This window comes from Leuciscus leuciscus (genome assembly GCF_965113295.1).
Source record: "Leuciscus leuciscus genome assembly, chromosome: 7".
In the NCBI taxonomy this organism is placed as follows: domain Eukaryota; kingdom Metazoa; phylum Chordata; class Actinopteri; order Cypriniformes; family Leuciscidae; genus Leuciscus; species Leuciscus leuciscus.
This window is the reverse complement of record NC_138731.1, coordinates 23,371,022-23,391,509: the sequence shown is the minus strand read 5'-3', so window position 1 is coordinate 23,391,509 and position 20,488 is coordinate 23,371,022. Positions and strand designations below refer to the sequence as shown.

Below are 20,488 nucleotides of genomic sequence, written 5' to 3'. Positions count from 1 at the left end.
TGCATGGCTAAAACAGCACTATTTCTGTTGCTTATGCTTTATTCAACACCCCTAAACCAATGTATTACCTAGTGGTGTGCATCCCTTGCACTACGGACATGAACGATATCTCAAGTCATGGTGCTTGTTTATAAGAGGTGTGCCATTCTTTTTCTAAGCAATCAGACTTATGATTTTTGCCTGGTGGGTGATAAAAAAGGCCATGAAAATCACAAAAGATATACATCAAAAAATGAACTTCACACATATCTAGAGACTAATTTATCACAGAAAATTGGGGTGGGCTCTATCCACCTTATTTTGCAACACAGAATTAAGCTATTTTCTGTGAATGTGCGAGACTTCTGATTAATTAGCTGCTGTAGTGAAATAACTAGAAGAATAACAATGTGCAGTAAATGGTAAAACTATTTGCGATACAAACCAGTGTGTTTATATTTACGACAATACCTTAAAACAATATGGTAAGAAATACCTGTTTACAATATTAAGCCGCATAATAAGATGTTTTGTACAGCTAAAAATAACTGGAAGTGAATGGCACCAGAAGCCAGACAAATTAAATTTACAAATGCTCACACCTGCTCTTACATTACAAATACATTTGTAATACCTTTATTCAGCTGGAATGCATTCAATTTATATTAAATTGATCTTGTCAGGGTTAAGTTTAAAGGTGCGTTCACGCCATGTCGTAATTACTGCAATTACGTGATTTCAACTTGTAAAAAGCGTTCACGTCCTCGTAGAGCTCATAATTACAGTTTGTAAGATGGGAATTGTCAGAGAGCTCCTACTTTGTACCACGTGACTGATGTGCCACCTGACCACTGCAGATTCATTTAGGCCTTGATAGTGGTGCCATAGAAATGCATAGTTAGATTTAGGAAAGATGAGCGCCTTCTGTGCATGCATCACTCAAAAAACATTTATTTTTATTTATTTTTTTACAAGATTTTTTTTAAACATTTTGTCATAAATTAATTAAACTGTTAAATCAACCTAATATATTTAAAACTGAAGTTTACTTAATACATTTGTTGACATAACTAACTGGGCAGTGTATCTGTAATTCCCTGCATGCTTTGCAAGGGACTGCATTAGGAGAGTCAATTTATGGATTAAAGTGTTATTTCAGTTTTTCAGTAAAGGGAAAAATGTTGTTAATGTTAGTGTTTAATTTTCAGTTATGTTGGACATTTAGAGGAATTTCTGTAATGTTTTAGAATTTTGTGGTTACCATTATGCAGAAGAGTGGTGCCTGTGTATAGTCTCTGGGCACTCAGTGATCTATGCTAATGTCAGAAGTGACACCAGCCTTTTCTTATTTGTTCATTATATACATTGTGTATAATGATAATGAATGAATATTTAGGATGATTTAAGTTTGACAAGCATAAAAAGTTATTTTATAAATGTATCAATTTAATTTAAACTGTATTTGATCAAATTGAGTTGGACCATTTCATTGCATGAATTTGTCTTTTATGAGGTGGGGCTACACAAATTTATTGGATGGATATCCTGTCCTCAATTAAATTGAGTTTGTCCAATGAGGTTTTTTTTTTTGTTTTTTTGAGTGTATTAGACTGAGTTCTGTTCGTTGGTTTGTTTCCTTAGTTACATATTAAGTTCACCGATTGTTCATTATTTCCCTCATTATCTCTGTATATTTAAGCCCTTGGTTTCCTCTGTTCTCCTTGGATTTATTAATCAATTTGCTTCTCTGAATCTCCTGCGTTGTGTGTATTACTACAGCTAAATGTGACAGGTCTAGTGACAGACATATATAATATCACAAAAGAAAATTCAGTTCTATAATAGATAGACATATTAAGCAGCACAACTGTAATATAATAATAATAACAATAATATCGTTGCCATCACTGGAATAAACTGAAATATATAAACATTTCTTAAAATAAAAGAGTTATTTTCAATTGTAGTAATATTTTAAAATGTTACTGTTTTTACTATATTTTTTCTTGTTGAGCATAAGAGACTTCATTTAAAAACTTGAAATAATATGATGCAATTCAAACTAATTTTGACCGTATACCTTGTGAGTTGACGCAAGCCACAGTTTGTGTCCTGGTTCCATTTCCACAGTTCCCTTTGCTGGGCACACAAGCGCTCTCAAACAACACCTGCCACAAAAAGCACACCGGATCCTCACAGGGCATTGACTCCAGGAGATGGGCACAGTTTTCAGTTCCAGATCCTTCCTCTAGCACCTCTCTCCTCCTCTGCTTATAGCCTGTGAACAGAGCGAGAGACAGGTGGATTAGTGGTATTCTGAAGGAAAACGAGTTTCTGGCCAGTGAGTTCTGAACTGAAATTCTAGCGGTGGCTAAATATGCCTTTAATAGAAACTCATTTCAAAAAGCTTTCTGTCACAGCTTTTGTTAGCAGAATAAATTCCTCCTCCTGCTCTGTAATTTGCCTGAATACACAATTTTCATTCACTCATTTTTAAAGCTATGAGCGATGACTGCCAACTGAGACGCCAGTCATGACTGCAATAACGCTGGAATATGAAGATTTAACACCTAAAAGTACTGGTTAAACATGAAAGCAAAACACTGTTCTCAAAAAAGGTCTGCTAGAAAGATCATCGTCGTCGTCTTTTCATTTAAGCCTCTCCGAGAAAAAAAAACACTAGGCTAGTTTTAATTAATATTTCATAAATTGGCATACGTTCTCAAAGCCAGCTCTGGACGACATCAATATACATTACAGTACAGTGCTTAAGCAAGAAAAAAGATGAATCAGGCATTACTCCAAGCATAATTTATCAAACAAGATGATCTGATGGCTAACATGAGGGTGGAATGCTAGCTGTCTGGATACCATCTGATCCTGTTTACGGTCTGTGATGAGTAGATACTAACTCCTCATATCTTTGCTCCTTGACTATGTGCATGCCAGTAGTGAGATTTGGTTCATCTCACACCCCTGCAGGGAGGCTTGACTCTGCAGTCCAGGGAGAATCATAGTGCCAAGCCAAGCCTTTGAAATAATCAAAACACCCTACAGCTCTCAACATTGCTTTAACACAAAATCGACTCTATAAGACATGAGTGCATTGTGTGATGAGAGCTCTGTAAATATCACATATATAATTTAGACCTTGAGGAAAACCAGTTTGCTTCACTTAACACAAAATAATTAAGCAGACATCAGTAATACTCTGTCTCTAAGAACAGATGTATACCATATCATTCAGTATACTGAAAACTAGTCTATATTATATATATGTATTCAAAACAAGGATATTTTGTGTAAGAAAACCAAACAACATGCCCTTTCTCTCTTTAGACAGTCTGTTTTATAGCTTTTTCTAAACCACTAACATTTGTTTCCACAGATAATAGGCCAATAGAAAACAGTCCTGCAGGGGAATATTTTGGATCCAACTGTTGCTGTATTCCAATCTGTAGCACAGTTTTTTTTTTTTTTGAGATATGGATTTCAAACATTGGTATAATATTCCCATATTTGTCTCCTACAAAATAACGTTTAAATTGTCACACTTTAGTTTAGGGTCCAGTTCTCACCATAAACTAATTACTAACTACAACTTTTGCTTCAATAAACTCCCAATTACTGCTTGTTATAAATAGGGATTCTAAAAACAGGATTCTAACCGTAGAGACGGAACAGACTATTTTCTTTAGTGGAAGCAATACAATCGTTTTTAAATCAATAAACTCCTTTTTAAATAAATATTTTGTTTCAAATTATTGATTTATTTGGTAGGTAGCCATGTAATAAGCGGGATAATGTAGAGCGAGGCGATTGTTATAGCGAATACAACCCCGACAGGCTGATCAGGACCCCGACACGAAGCGGAGGGGTCTTGAATTAGCCTGAAGGGGTTGTATTCACTATAACAACCGCCTCGCTCTACATTATCCCTTACTTAGTAGGTAGTTGTTAAGTTTGGGTATTGGGTAGGATTAAGGGATGTAGAATATGGTCATGCAGAATAAAAAACATTAATTTGTGCTTTATGAATGTTAACAAACAGCCAATTTCCTAGTAATATGCATGCTAATAAGCAACTAGTTAACAGTGAGAATTGGACCCCAAACTAAAGTGTTACCATTTAAATGTATCCCTAAATGTATAAATAAATGTAAATTAAAAGGAGTTCTATTGTTACAATCTTCCCCACTACAGGCGAACTGGTTATATTTTGTACAGGAATGTATTGTGGTAATGAAATAAATTTGTTTCAAATACAGTGAGGAAAATAAGTATTTGAACACCCTGCTATTTTGCAAGTTCTCCCACTTGGAAATCATGGAGGGGTCTGAAATTGTCATCGTAGGTGCCATATCCACTGTGAGAGACATAATCTAAAAAAAAAAAATTCAGAAATCACAATATATGATTTTTTAACTATTTATTTGTATGATACAGCTGCAAATAAGTATTTGAACACCTGTCTATCAGCTAGAATTCTGACCCTCAAAGACCTGTAAGGCTATGTTCACACTTAGCGTCTTTTTTGACAAGAAAAAGTTGACAACGGCGTTTTTTTAGCAAAAAAAACCGCTGGCAGCGTTCGGTTACAAATATCAGCCGAGCGCGTCTTTTGTGGCTGGCGCATATACTGACGCGTCTTGACCATGCGTCAACATACGACGAAAAGGGTACCCCCATAACGTCCATATGTGACGATTCGGGTTATGGGTAGGTTTAGGTATGCGTTAGGGTACCGCTAGGAGGCGCTGCTGGTGCGCTTCTGTCTGCGTCTCATATTGACGTTAAAGGGGTACCCTTTTCGTCGTATGTTGACGCATGGTCAAGACGCGTCAGTATATGACGTTTTGGGGTGAGACCGGGCTGCTATAACAAGAGCTGCAACAGTAGCCTAGTGCTGTGTGATGCAAAAAATGTCGAGAAAGAGAAAGTTAGCTCTTGCGTTGGCTTTTGAAGTTACCGGGGAGGAGAATGTCGGTTCACAAAGACGTTTGTGGGTGCACGACAGACAGTTGTTCTTGTTGTTATGGAAACGACAGGTCTCGCTACTCGCTTGTCATTGGTCAGCTGTCAAAAAGGCGCTTGACGTAGGGCGTTCTTTTCAGAAAAGTTGAACTTTTTTCAACTTAAAAAGACGCTCTGAGCTGCAGAAAAAGACGCCGGCGGTGGCGTCTAAAAAAGCGCTCAGGACTTTTTTGAAAAAACGGTTTACTCCATAGGGTTATAATGTAGAACAGACGCTGGCAGTTTGAAAAAAGACGCTAAGTGTGAACATAGCCTTAGTCTGCCTTTAAAATGTCCACCTCCACTCCATTTATTATCCTAAATTAGATGCACCTGTTTGAGGTCGTTAGCTGCATAAAGACACCTGTCCACCCCATACAATCAGTAAGAATCCAACTACTAACATGGCCAAGAACAAAGAGCTGTCCAAAGACACTAGAGACAAAATTGTATACCTCCACAAGGCTGGAAAGGGCTACGGGGAAATTGACAAGCAGCTTGGTGAAAAAAGGTCCACTGTTGGAGCAATCATTAGAAAATGGAAGAAGCTAAACAGGACTGTCAATCTCCCTCGGACTGGGGCTCCATGCAAGATCTCACCTCGTGGGGTCTCAATGATCCTAAGAAAGGTGAGAAATCAGCCCAGAACTACACGGGAGGAGCTGGTCAATGACCTGAAGAGAGCTGGGACCACCGTTTCCAAGGTAACTGTTGGTAATACACTAAGACGTCATGGTTTGAAATCATGCATGGCACGGAAGGTTCCCCTGCTTAAACCAGCACATGTCAAGGCCCGTCTTAAGTTTGCCAATGACCATTTGGATGGAGGAGTCATGGGAGAAAGTCATGTGGTCAGATGACACCAAAATAGAACTTTTTGGTCATAATTCCACTAAACGTACCATCCCAAGAACACCATCCCTACTGTGAAGCATGGGGGTGGTAGCATCATGCTTTGGGGGTGTTTTTCTGCACATGGGACAGGGCGACTGCACTGTATTAAGGAGAGGATGACCGGGGCCATGTATTGCGAGATTTTGGGGAACAACCTCCTTCCCTCAGTTAGAGCATTGAAGATGGGTCGAGGCTGGGTCTTCCAACATGACAATGACCCGAAGCACACAGCCAGGATAACCAAGGAGTGGCTCTGTAAGAAGCATATCAAGGTTCTGGCGTGGCCTAGCCAGTCTCCAGACCTAAACCCAATAGAGAATCTTTGGAGGGAGCTCAAACTCCGTGTTTCTCAGCGACAGCCCAGAAACCTGACTGATCTAGAGAAGATCTGTGTGGAGGAGTGGGACAAAATCCCTCCTGCAGTGTGTGCAAACCTGGTGAAAAACTACAGGAAACGTTTGACCTCTGTAATTGCAAACAAAGGCTACTGTACCAAATATTAACATTGATTTTCTCTGGTGTTCAAATACTTATTTGCAGCTGTATCATACAAATAAATAGTTAAAAAATCATACATTGTGATCTCTGGATTTTTTTTTTTAGATTATGTCTCTCACAGTGGACATGCACCTACGATGACAATTTCAGACCCCTCCATGATTTCTAAGTGGGAGAACTTGCAAAATAGCAGGGTGTTCAAATACTTATTTTCCTCACTGTATATGACATTCTTATTATAATGTGCGTAATAATGTTTTAGGAGTACACTTTATTTTGAGGTGCCATAGTTACATAGTAGTACTGCGCAATATTAATTAAATGTACTTAATATGGAGTTACGGCTAAGGTTTGGATTAGGGTTAGTTACTTGTAATTATGCATAATTTACTGTTATTACTATAGAAAGTACAAAGTTATGTGTAACTGTCACCTTAAAATGAAGTGTTTTCCATGTTTCCATGTAAGTTTTGTTTATTGAAGACAAAACATGACAGGCTGAGGGTGCAACAAAGAACTTCCTGCACCTCTGAGCCCCAAAAGCAGCATTCTTCTTCAGTAGATGACAACAGCTCAGTCCCAGGACACCCAAAGAACAAATTACAACTACACATCATTCCGAAACTACACCTGAGCACTGAGCAGTACAGTGCAGGACATACTCCTTTGGAGAACATGCATGTAGACACGGTTCACACACAAACAGCCCTGTTTCTGGACCAAAAGGAACGCCTGGACGGCCGATGGTCTCCTCTAAACTGTGAAAATCAATTTGGTGGAGACACATCCCTGCGATTATTAATAATTGAGAGGTTCACAGCAGCTATCGGCCTTATTCATAGGAAAGACTGGAGGGCTGCAGTCTGTAGGCAGCATTTCACTTCCAATACTTCAGAACCTTATCGGTCCCACTAGCTCCCAACTCACATTAATGCTGGATAGAATTTGCTACTTACAATCATTACCAAGCCTGTGTTCAATTCATTCCTCCATACCACAAGATCACACTCACACAAAGAGGATAAAAATATGACTGTGGGCAATTGCAGATTTGTAATGCACTAGAAACGTTAATAAAACAAAACAAAACAAAAAAATCAACAAGGCTCCTCTGATGAAATCTATGTTTGTATATGTAGGGCAGAAGTTCATTTTTCTATTTCTGAAAGCTCTAGGCTCTGTATTTCTGCATTGTTCATCCAATATCAAAGATCAAACGTCACTCTCTGAAACAGCAGTAAGGTGTTGAAGTGCTTGAGAGCAGTAAATATACTCTTGTCATACTCTTGTCTAACGAGGTCTAGTCTAAACAATGTATAAAGAGACACCCTATCACACAATCCCATTGGGAAGACATCACAACATCTCCTAGACAGCAATCCGTTTACATGGAAAGCAAATCTTTCTCAGATGGGTCTCTTGAGAGAAAAATGATTGTGACCTCAGATATGTCTCCTCAAAAGTTCTCTTGATAACACTTTAAAATAAGATTTCATTTGTTAACATCATTTAACTACATTAATTAACATTAAATATGCTATTTTCGAACCTATGTTTAATGAAACAATGTTTCATTAAAATCTCAACATTCTTTTTCTTTACAATTTCTTAAATTAGGAAATCTTTCAATATACATGCATGATGGATTGATTTTTAACCTTCAAAAGCAGGTGAATGATAAGAGTGCAGCACTGTGTCACCGTTGGGATTATACTTATGATTGCCCAGAATGAGTCATTTCTGCTTTAAAGCTCCACATATATGTGACTGTTTCATGTGACATCAGTCTGCCCTCTGCTAAATTCTCTCATTATAGAGCAGTACTCTGCCAGCTCGCTTCAGTGACAGATGTTCTCACCTCTCACCAGAAGTGGTGTCAGTTTTAGATACTGTTACCTCTGGGTTAAGCTCAGTGGAGAGGTGGTACAATCATCAATTTTATTCAATATTTATTAATAAGAGGGCAGGGTTGTATTTAATTATTGATGACATTTCACTCCCATGTTGTCCTACCTTTTCGTCCATGTGTCTCCATGCAGTTGTCGTGGAGACAGGCCCCCCAGGAGGACCATGATGAGAGCAGGCACAGCTGTGGGCACAGTATGGAGCAGGGCTGCACCGCAGACGGCAAATCTCCGGCACACAGAAGCCCACTTACAGGCCTAGACACTACAAAATGACAAAGACGTACAGTATAGTGAGAAATAATCCATATTTTTTCAAGCAGGCAAGAATTTTTCTTGACAAAATATAATTCAGCTAAAGTATAATTTCTGATCTCTCATGCTGAGCAACAATTCCCAGCCCAGAACAAAGAATAAAATCCATTTCAAAGCCTTCGTAAACCAATGTTAGTATTTAGTTTAGAGTCAAAATGTCAGAGTGAAACGGATTATGGAAAAATAACAGAAAGTACTTGGTTTTGTCCATCAGTTGTTGATTGAATGAAGGCAGATCTGAATCCAGTTGATTGTAAGAAAGGAGCGAGACTTAAAGGGACAGTTCACCCAAAAATGAAAATTCTGTCATCATTTACTCACCCTCATGTTGTTCCAAACCTGTATGAGGTTCTTTCGTCTGTTGAACACAAAATAAGATACTTTAAAGAATATGGGTAACTAAACAGTTGATGGTCCCCATTGACTTCCATAGTATTTTTTCCCCATACTATAGAAGTCAGTGGGGCCCATATTGGTTACCCATATTCTTCATTTTTGGGTGAACTATCCCTTTAAGCATGGATCCGGCATTCCTCACACAGGTCTGTCGTTTCCCCGGAAGAACATTAATATTTTGATAAAACATTACAAGGTCAAAAAAATATAACAGTAAAAATGAAACACATGCATGGATGATTTGTTATAAAATCATTAATATGCAATTTAGTAAATAACATTTCCATTTCATGCTGACAATTTGCAACACATTTAAATTTTGACATTTCATGTATTTTCAAGTGAAAACATATTCAAGGTGAAAACTTTTATGGTGGGACATGATTGCATCCATCAATAATTGATTAGAATCGTGAAATGAGAGTGTTACGTACTAGAATGGAGCCAGACTGAATGTGAATTTGTTGAAACAATGCTTAAATAACTATTTAGCTATGGATTAATATTATCCAATAGCCTGCATGGTCTAAAAACATCAGCAGAAAAGGAAAGCTGTTTCAGAGGACGAGCACATGAATACAATTTGTTTTTGTTCTAGAATAACGTGCATTGAACAAATTGTTCCAATAAGACCAGGACATAGAGTAAGAAAGTAAAACGATTTTGCATTGACTTTGTATTGCATTGATTCTCAATGTGACTTTTGTCAAACAAGTGTTCAAAAGTTTGGGCAAACCTCTTTAAAGTCTCACACTTTGACTATGTTCTGTTAACATTAGTGTGAGTTTTCTGGGTCAGGTGGAAAGCAAACATCACTGTTGATTTTCATTGATCTATATCCCCAAACAACATTGATTGAAAGGAGTCATCTTCATCTGTATGCCTTTCTCAGCACAGCATGTCTTAAATCCATCCAAACACTGCTTTCACCTGGCTAGTGCAGCTCCTCAAAATTAATTTCAGAACAAGGTGACTCCCTTTAACTACCTCTAATCTTAGAAACAGGTTTTTATTTTATTTAAAAGGCATGGTTACTCACGGCTAATGAAAAATGGCTAACCAAAAGACCTTCCCATCAGGATTTCTTAAAACACAATGAATGAGGCTTTGCAATGTGAAGCACTGACCAGCAATCATTTATGTTCACCTACGCTTATACTCCAAGTTATGGGCTGCGTCCGAAATCGCATACTCTCTTGAGTGAGTTCTACATGATTGTGTGTAGTATGAAAGTAATCCGGACATACTAAGTTTGTTAATGTTGTCATTGTGACGTCCAGTTTCGACACTTCACTGCCATTCATAAATGCTCTCCCGTGGCCTTATGGGATAGTAAAGTGTCCATCGTATGCACACTTCAGAATCTCGCCGGAAGAAGTAGGTCATCCGGATACATTTTGCCTATTCTTTTATGAGTACTGTGAATTCGGACATACTTCTTTTATCCCATACTGTTTCTCACCTACTATCTAGTAGGGAAGTATGCGATTTCGGATGCAGCCATAGACTAATTTTGGATATTGATGATTAGTACTTAAGGTGGCTTGGTTATAGTACACTACCGCTCAAAAGTTTGGGAATTTTTAATGTTTGTGAAAGAAGCATCTCAAGCTCATCAAAGCTGCATTTATTTGATCAAAAATACATGACATAATATTACAATTTAAAAAAACTGTTTACAGTTTTAATCTGAAATGTATTCATGTGATTGCAAAGCTAAATTTCCAACATCATTTCTCCAGACTTCAGTGTCAGATGATCCTTCAGAAATCACTATAATATGCTGATTTGATACTCAATAAATATTATTTCATTATTAATATTATTATAAAGTTGTGCTGATGCCGTGCTGCTTAATATTTTTTTGTGGAAAAAGTGATATTTATTATAGATTTATTTTTTAGGATTTTTTTGATAAATAGATTTATACTGTACAATTATACTGTATGCATCCATGCTGTATAAAAGTATTAATTTCTGACCCCAGACTTTTGAACAGTAGTGCATATAACCGTTAACCTATGATAAAATCAACACGTGCAGCTGAAAAGATGCACAGAAATATACATTTTTGTATAGCCATACCGCTGAACTCACTGTCAAATAGACACTGAACCTTACCCTCTTTTCTGTGATGAGGGGTGGAGTTGTCTGGGACCTGGACGCAGTACAGCTGCCTGGTCTGAATCCCTCCACCACAGAGAACGCTTACATTGTTAAGCCTTCTGTCCTGCTGGCTGAGGAGAGGGGCCACTTGACAGTCCCCCCAATCTGTGCTCTTCCACACATACCTGGAGAACAAAAGCACGCACCCGCTGTGGTGAAACACACTTCTTTTGTTTTGGACCTATAGTCTCATTATATTCTGCTGGGCTCCTCTCAAAACTTGCATTGGTTAAATGAACACAGAGAGCTGCCTGCCGCTGAAAGATACTAATAGGCGTAGCGTCCTGTTTTCCGGTAGGAAACCATCTACTAATGAAAATGCATTGACTAAGCAAAGTGTTATGATGCATAAAGCAGCATTTTTTAATGAAATAACAGTCTGCTGCTATTGATCAAAAACCTAATCTCATTAATTAGCTTCTTCTAATCTTTTCAATGCTCGGATGCAACAGGGGTTCAGTAAATAAATACTTGAACACAACACTTGAAAAATAATTTAGTACTTTTTTTTTTTTACACTTTCACATACAGTAGAAATGAATTATTATTGGGAGGCTAACATACAAACCTAGGGCAGTTTGGAAGTAAATCTCCGATGATGTTGCAGGCTTCCTTTTCTTCAAGAGCAGCGCATTCTTTGCCTAGTCCAATAGGAGTTTGCGTTATGCTTCGAGTCCTGACCCGAAAACCAGGCGACATGTCTGATGCTCTGCATGTCTTTGAACATGGGCTCCAAACGGACCAATCAGAGGTCTCGCAGTCTCTGGGCATAATGCAAGACTGGAATGTCCCAGGCCCGTTGTCAAGGGTACAAAGACTATGAGCAAGAAAACAAATAAATTAAGAATGAGAAGCACAGAGAAAATATATTCAAACATTTCAATGCTGCCAAAAAGAACATAAGATAGTCTCTGTCATTTAGAGTTAAAAGAACATAGTGTGAATATGGTTTATAAAATGAGATAACAGCCATCAATTGTTCCTCTATTCTTGCTAATTGATAGGGCATAATGAAAAACCTTTAAGCATTTTGTAGTTATGAATTTGTGATTCAGTTTAAACAAACTCACAAAACAACAGATTATGAACCTATAGCAACAATTTTCAGCAAACTATACAGTGCATAATTTGCATAATAATACAATATATGTGGCAAGTGAAGACTAAATCAATTATTGCTCAGAAATGTTTTATTTTTCATTATTCTTAGTATACTTGAGTGACTGTAAAGCAAACGAGTGCATTTCATTTATTTATTTGCATAGAAAGACACCAGTGTAATGAATGTAAAGTGAAGGATATTTAAATTAGTTATTCACCTTTGTATCCTACAAAGCAACATCTGCAATATGAAATATGAATAAATTCACAACAAATTGGATATCTAATTAGCGTATAAGTCACCCGATTCAATTACTTGTGTATATCATAATCCATTTGTGTAGCATTTATTTTCACTTCATTTTAAATGATAATTGGACTATAATTGGAAAATCTGCAGAAATTGAACTCAGGTGGGAAATATTCAAATCACTACATTTCATTAAGCATGCACGTAGGATTTACAAATGAATATGTTAATTGGAGTGAATGCTCTGTCTCACTGTAAAATAACACCGCGGCCTCTCTCTTGTTATTCTACACCTGTAGTAAACCTGTCAGACCCCATTCTGCTCTACAAACCCCCACACACTCTCTCCACTTTGAACTGAATGAAGATGCTCCGAAATCTGTGTTAAGCAAATGTGGAAAACTCAGAAAGAACGGATGAAAAATGCAGCAAGAACACCAACCTTTCCATAGACAAAAGACATTTCAATCGCTGAACCAACTATTCACATATTAAAAAATGCATATACTGACAGAATATAGTCAGGTCTTACTGTCAGATGCAGATTTGATCTCAGTGGAAACCACAGATGACACACGCAACACCCAAGAAATGCAAAGTTTCACTACGTCAACTCTAATTCCATAAGCTTTTGTCTTCATAACCCAATGGCAGGTTACAATACCAAAAGCGTGAAGAATGAAGATATTTGTATGTCAAAGTGTCGCAGCCTCTTTTCACCTGATGACATGAGGATTAACAAGGGATGATCCCCATTTTACAGCCTGTTTAAAAAAAGTCACATCAAGAAGTGTTGCTTTGTGCTCTTACAGTTATACAGCTGTTTACACTTCACATAAGGCAATAAATCACCCATATTATAGATATAAAACACACACACAAAATATTCCTTAAAGGGGTCATGAATTGAGAAATCAAATTCTCCTTGATCTTTTGGCATAAGAGTAAAAATAAAACATAAAATAAAAATATCCTGAAAGTTTCCGAACCTAAACTTCCTCATTAGTATAAAAATAGCTTTTATTGAAACCAAGCTCATAAAACGACTCATTTCAGATTTTGTCACATTAGTACGTAATAGTGCGACAAAAGACTAATTCTACACCATTGCCTCTTTAGCCCCTCACACAAATGTGCACGTTATGTAGTGGTAAATACGAGAGAGATGCAAACACAGGATTACTCAAGTAACAAAACGATAGAGATGCCTCTGAGGGTTACAAGATGTTTTGAAGTGCCAAGTTGTGGAAAAACACATTCTTTGCACTGCCTTCCTTGTGATCCTAACATTAAGAAAGTGTGGACAAACTTTATTTTTAACAAAGTTCCAATTAGAATGAGAATGTTTTTTGAAATGAAGACACTGTTCATTTGTTCCCTTCATTTTACTGTGGATTCGTTTTTTAAACAAGAAACAGTTCGACGCAGGCTTTTCAGATAGACTGAAAATAAAAGATGATGCAGTGAACTACATTGGATCCGACAGTAATGTCGCAAAACACAATTATTACTAACAGTGTTTTTTCATGTGTCACTAATTGCTTTGACTGTTACAGATCGAAGACGCTACAGTGAGCGACGTCCTCTGTTTTGTCATCAGTAAGACATTACGACACGTTTCATTAAATTTAAAACACGACTTTATCGAAAGGGATGAACTATGAATAGCCTAACCTATGAGAACAACAGTGTAACAAACAATGGTATAATTATTCATAATTCCGTTTACTCGAAAAACAGAAAGTCAGCCTTTGTCAATTATAACTGTCGTAACTCCAAGTACTTACTTATTTTAAAATGCAAAACTATTACCCAATCATAGCAGTGGGCATTTAATTCCAAGTCTTGAATGTGGCACGTATATCAAAACGTCGTGTTTGAGAGAGAGGGTCAAAACAGGATAGAAAATTTACTTCTAAATTAGGATGTTTTTGATGTAAAAATTTTGATAACATAAGTGGATATCAGAGAACATTGTAAAATTAAGACAAAAATTTAAAATTAAGACAAAAATGTAAAATTAAGACAAAAATGTAGTTCACCGACAAATGGATCTTTCACAGTGAACGCAAAACAACTGTTTGCCTTCAGCGAATTCATGCCTGCATGATAGGTGGCGCTAACTGACAATGCATTTTTCCCTCATGTATGTATGTATCTCATAGGTTTTCCCATTTGTCTTTAACCTCATCCACTGCACAACATACAACAGTAAATGAAAATAAATTAAGTTTGGTACTACACAGAAACCATCACAGAGTGTGAGTAATAACTAAGTTATTAAAAGTGGATTTTGATCAAATAATGGGCAGATGTGCATTATTTGTAGTGTGTATTTGTTAGAAATAAGATTCAACTAAATAAATCATATGATTAAAATAAATATATATAATAAAATGTAAATATATTAAATAATACATCTAACTGTACAGGAACAAATGTATTAATGTAATGTAATGGCAACTAAATATTTTTCTAATAATGTTTTACATATGTTTATAACATTATTTTTTCACAGTATAAATTTGGTCTTAATCCATGAATACATACAGATGTCTTTTTTAAATTTTAGGATGGGGGTCCCTCTCACAAGGATGATTATATCTGGGCTCTATGGTGTCTAAAATATTCAAACCCCTGTATTATTAGACATAAACTACCTCAGAAAGCAAGCTGCAGCAGACAGCACCATAACACAGGTAAAATAGAGCAAAGACATGAAAGTCTACATTTGAGACTTAAAACCTTTATCATGAGTGCCTGCCTGTGAATCAATATTTTGCAAAGGAGGCATCTTTAAAGTCATGTTGAAAGCCTGCCTTAGTTCCAGCATTCATTATCCTCAGTTTGCAGGAAATCTATACTCTTTGTGAGAGAAGGATGAGCTACATCTCAACGACTTCTTATTCTACCGAGAGCGAGACCGAAACGAGAATAAAGCACAAACTACAGCGTAACAGTGATTGACCGTCATTCCAAACTCATACTATGGATGCAGAGATTGCAGCAAGAGAGTAAATTCAATCCTTTCCATCACGCCAGAGTCGGTTCTGCTCAGAGATCCAGTTCTCCCATGCTGCCGTCGCTGCTGCCAGAGGCATGTCTCTCTGCTCACCTTGTATAGTACGGCAGCGGGAGGGAGATTAATGGAGGACTAACCGATTTAGCTAGGCCCACTTCAGAGAGCCGCTTCAAAAATCCAGCTGCACAGCAATTCCTTTCACACAAGCAGCAGCAGTACCTTGCTTTCAAGAGCATAATCTGGGATTTAGACCTTAAAAGGGTTTATGTTCTCAGAGGGTTTGTCTTTCAGGCATGCATTGCTTGTACACAGATTATTGTAAATTGAATAGACACGCCTGATGTGTCTGCGTACGTTCAGGGCTTCTTACCTCAGCATGGCGTTCTTGCCGTCGCTGCGCACGCAACGAACTTGGCGCGTCTGGTAACCGATTTCCACGTCCAAGCCCTTGAGGCTGTGGTGGTGGTGGTGGAGGTGGTGGTGGTGGAGCTGGGAGCTCTGGATATGCCGTTTCACGGTGTTCCTCTCGGTATCTCCCGTGCTGAAGTCCAGCATGGTCCTTCCGCTCATCCAAAGCCCCTTGTGTTGCGGCTGCCTGCACTCGCTCCAGGGGCCGACTTTAAGGCTGTAGTGATGCTCGCTTTCCCCAACCGGACAGGGCAAAAGGTTCGCGCAATTCCTCGTTTGGGTGAGGTTAGGGCAGTTAGCACCTCCGTACATCGGCGCAGCGAGCACATGCCGGGTCCGGTGCTGGAGACCCGTGCCGCAAGTTCGACTGCAGCCGGACCAGGAGGAGAAATCGGACACAACGCAGTCGTGAGGGCAGGGGATCAAGCAGGCCTGTTCGAGCGCCGGTCGCGGGGAGAAGAACTCGCATATCCTCTCCGTAACTGCCGTGCGGTTCGAGGTGCGCACGCAATGGATTTTCCGTCTCTGGATGCCGTGCTGGGCCGTGACGCACTCCGCAGTCCGAGGTTTGAGCTCGTTGGACTGGAAGGGGGCTAGAACGCACGGCCCCCATTCTGTCACCTCCCATTCGAAGAGATCCTGGTGCCACTCACACACTTTAAAACATGACCTCTGGCTCTCGGGTTTGTCTGCGTGCCGGCAGTTGGAGTGGTGCGTGGTCCAGCCTTCTGTGTGGATGCACCACACCGTTCTGGACTGGACCCCGCCAGTTCCACATTCTTCCCCCATACACCTGCCCCAATGACCTGGAAAAGTGGAGAGGAAAGAATGAACAATAGCTCTCGAACTTAACTCTTTCACATAAATACCTCAGCACTCATAACTATGAGCTCAACCCAGTACATAAATCATCAGGATATCTGTGATAGAGCGCATCACCTGGACTGCATTATGCTCTACTTTAAAGGATTAGTTCACCCAAAAATAGAATTCTGTCATTATGTACTCACCTTCATGTCTTTCCAAACTCATCTGAATTTCTTTAAAGCAACATGAAGGATATTCAGACAATAACTCCATAAACCTTGGTTTATTTATGACAAAGCTATCGTATTGCTTCAGACTTTTTTTTGTGTGTGTGTGTCATTTTTGAAGCCAGGCAGACCCAGGTGAACTTTCACAATGCAAGGAAAAAACTACATTATTCAATTTAAGAAATTTGGAAGACTTGGGAAATATGGGAAATTTTGGTTTATTCATCACATAAAGCTATCATATGGCTTCAGACTTCAAACTTCAGTGTGTGTCATTTTTTAAGCCTGACAGACCCTTATCAATATCAACATTAACTTGCACACTACATTTCAAAAGTTTGTGGTCAGTCAGATTTTATTTTTAAATGTTTTAGTCTCTTATGCTCACCAAGGCTGCATTTATATCATCAAAAATGCAGTAAAACATGAATATTGTAAAATTAATATAATACAATTTAATAAAATAACTATTTTCTGTTGAAATATATTTTAAAATGTAACTTATTCCTGTGACGGCAAAGCTGAATTTTCGGCATCATTACTCTTCAGAGTCCTCTACATGATCCTTCAAAAATCATTCTGTTGATATGTTGATTTGGTGCTCAAGAAACATTTCTGATTATTATCACAGTTTAAAATGGTGTGATGCTTCATATTTTTGTGGAAACCTTTTTTTATTTATTTATATGATATAGATTTTTAGTAAAATGCTAAAGTTTTGCAATGTAAAAGTCCTTACACTCACTTTTACTGAGTAAAATCATTAATCTATTTAAAAAATATATTACTGAACCCAAACTTTTGAATGGTAGTGTATCAAGTGTCTGAAAAAACTAAAACAAAAACATTACAAACACTGCTAAAATATCTGCTGAGCGTTGTACTAACACCCAACAAGGAATATTCTATTATCACTATACAGCAGATAAAGAAATGCTTAATGAAATGTAGAGCATTTTGCAATAGTGAACAAACAAGTGAACAGACACTTTGGCAATTATTGCACTGTACGGCATTTGTGTGATTAGGGACTTTGTATAATAAAAATTATATTATTTTAGCGTTTTGTTTCATTTTAAATTGATGGCCACATTAAAAGCTCATCTGTGCAAACTGAAAAAATAAATAAAAAATCCAGGTTAGCCGGAAAGCAGCACACTCAGCTACAACATCCTAAACTGCTGAATAGTACTGTAGCTCACTGGAGCACATCATGAAGTTATTTCTTCATGAGACACCGCATGTTTACCACAACACCATGCTTATGTATTTAACTGAAGGAATTAAACATATCTCACAGACTTTTCTAAGCTAAGTGTGTAAAATACCTAATAACATGTAAACACCATCATTTCACGTTCATTCCCCTAAAGAAGCCAAGCTAATACCAACGTTTAAAGGCATGTCAATGCCTCCCACAGACTCCCTCCACTGAGTCTATAGATTGACTGCACATGCACAAATGGATCAAGATTGATTTGTCCTCTGTTGTTGTATCTGCATTTATAAACCTTCAGGATAAAACCACAAGATTCAGTGAGTGAATGCAGCTGCTGTGTTCTTTAAATTCACACTTGAAGCTGAAGTGTGTAATTTCTGCGTCACTCGCACATTCATTCACACACAGAATGAAAATGACAAAAATAATCACAGTTTACAAACTGATAGTTTCGCCCCAAACATGCTAATGGTTAAGTCAACGTTGCTGTATTGAACTGGTTCGGATGTTTAAAAAGCGGGGGAATCAAATATTATATTGCACAGACCAAAGATGAAAAACCTTCTCAGTCTGCAGACACTCTCAACCTCAGAATCATATTCATAGACATTAGAGTGTGAACTACAGCTTGTGGGGCTATACAGAAACGAGCAGGCACAGACTCAACATGGTTGTTTGTAACGCTGAACACTGATTTTAGAGTGAAGGATCAAGAGTGGAGCAAATATCTACAATGCAGACACTACAACAACCCACTTCATGTGTTGAGAGGTGTATATGTCCTCAGACCTGCAAACTTAGAAGAGATGAAAAAGGTGACATGTTTATGAACTATATAGTTGTTGGAGGGTATTTTTTTGTGATATTAACATGTAAACAAAGCATTCTGGTGCACTTTGACAAGTAAAAAAGACAAACGACAACATTTGCTTCAAGTAAAAAAAAATATGTTAATTGACACTAGGGCTGGGCATGCGATTCGATTAACTTTGATTCAATATTGATTAATTTGGGGCCTATCAGGTATAGTACATGGCTAATTTCCTCCAAAAAATTAAATACAAAATTGTCTCAACTAATGCTGTAAACCAGTTTTTCCCCAAAAATGTTCAGCCACAGCACCCTTTGAATTTTTTCAGAAAATTGTGGCACCCTACAAAAGTGTTGTTATGAAACTACTTTGATATGATACCTTGAAATGTATCGATTTTCAATACCACAGGGAAGAACCCCCTACTGTCATATACTGTAGATATTTTTAATATGAATAAAAACTAAAAATTGTCCATCCTTTGAAAGTCTAGGAATCAGTCATTTCTTCTGAAGAAATCACTTTATATGATGATATATTTAATTAAGGCTTTTATTCATATATAAACATTGCTCAATTACCATTGCAAATCTCACCTAAATGTTTGCTTGTGTTTTTATATTGGGATATATTTTGTTGTAATTGCACAAGATAGCTTGTTTTTAATATAAGTTTTTAATATATTTTATAATGTAATAATTTCACAGTTAATCTCCAAATTAATGTGGAAACAACATAAAGACAGTATATTTTAAATAATTGTTTAATGGCATATTTTTATGAATGAAGGCCGGTATCACTGACACCTATGATACCAAATGTCTTCAATTATTTATTTATTTTCTATTTTAAACATTAATTATCACCATTCAACATTACAGTATAATTGAAAGCTATCAATTTTAACATTTATTAGGCTCTCAAAAAAATAACAACTTTTAATTTAAGTGAACTTAAAACAATCTTCACATAAGCCCATAATAAATGTTATTTTTACCTGTGCCCTTTTTCTCACAACTCTTTACATTCATTTAAGACTTCATTTAACTCATTTAAGACTGCTCTTTATGAGGATACTCAACAAAACGAAAATGTTGGCATAATTGTGAGTTATTATTGGTTCAAGCGCGAAAGAGAAGTCTATTCTGATGCGCGTCGTTCTGTGCTCTTGTGTGCCAGCAGGACATTCATTGATAGACAGCGCGCTCTCTTTTGTCATGTGGCACTTGAATGGTTTAAAAGCATTTGCATAAAGAGGAACGTGATCATATAATGTAACGCTAGCCAAAGGATGACAGAAAAAAAACGTATTCTGCGTTAATTGCGTTAAATATTTGTAACGCATTAAACTGAAAAACATTGATCGCATGCGTTACTGTTGACAGCACGGACATCACCGATGTGTAATGTGAATACGCGGCAAGACGGATGTTGTGACAGTATTGTTGGGAAACGCTGCTGTAAACTATACAGGGAAC

General features: G+C 37.5%; 1 protein-coding gene across 9 annotated transcripts in view; it reads right to left on the bottom strand.

Moving 5' to 3' along the window:
• The window catches only part of thsd7ba (thrombospondin, type I, domain containing 7Ba), a 317,109-nt gene that overhangs the window by 103,600 nt on the left and 193,021 nt on the right, over positions 1–20,488 (bottom strand). For all 9 annotated transcript variants that reach the window (XR_014207450.1, XR_014207451.1, XM_082175663.1 and 6 more), the window contains 5 exons: positions 15,909–16,752; positions 11,734–11,982; positions 11,121–11,290; positions 8,398–8,553; positions 2,060–2,257 (listed from right to left, as the gene is read on the bottom strand). Coding sequence is in view for 7 of the 9 variants with exons in the window: in XM_082175663.1 (XP_082031789.1) it covers positions 2,060–2,257; positions 8,398–8,553; positions 11,121–11,290; positions 11,734–11,982; positions 15,909–16,752 (1,617 nt within the window). In the remaining 2 variants the exon portion in view is untranslated. The remainder of the gene's footprint in view (positions 1–2,059; positions 2,258–8,397; positions 8,554–11,120; positions 11,291–11,733; positions 11,983–15,908; positions 16,753–20,488) is intronic.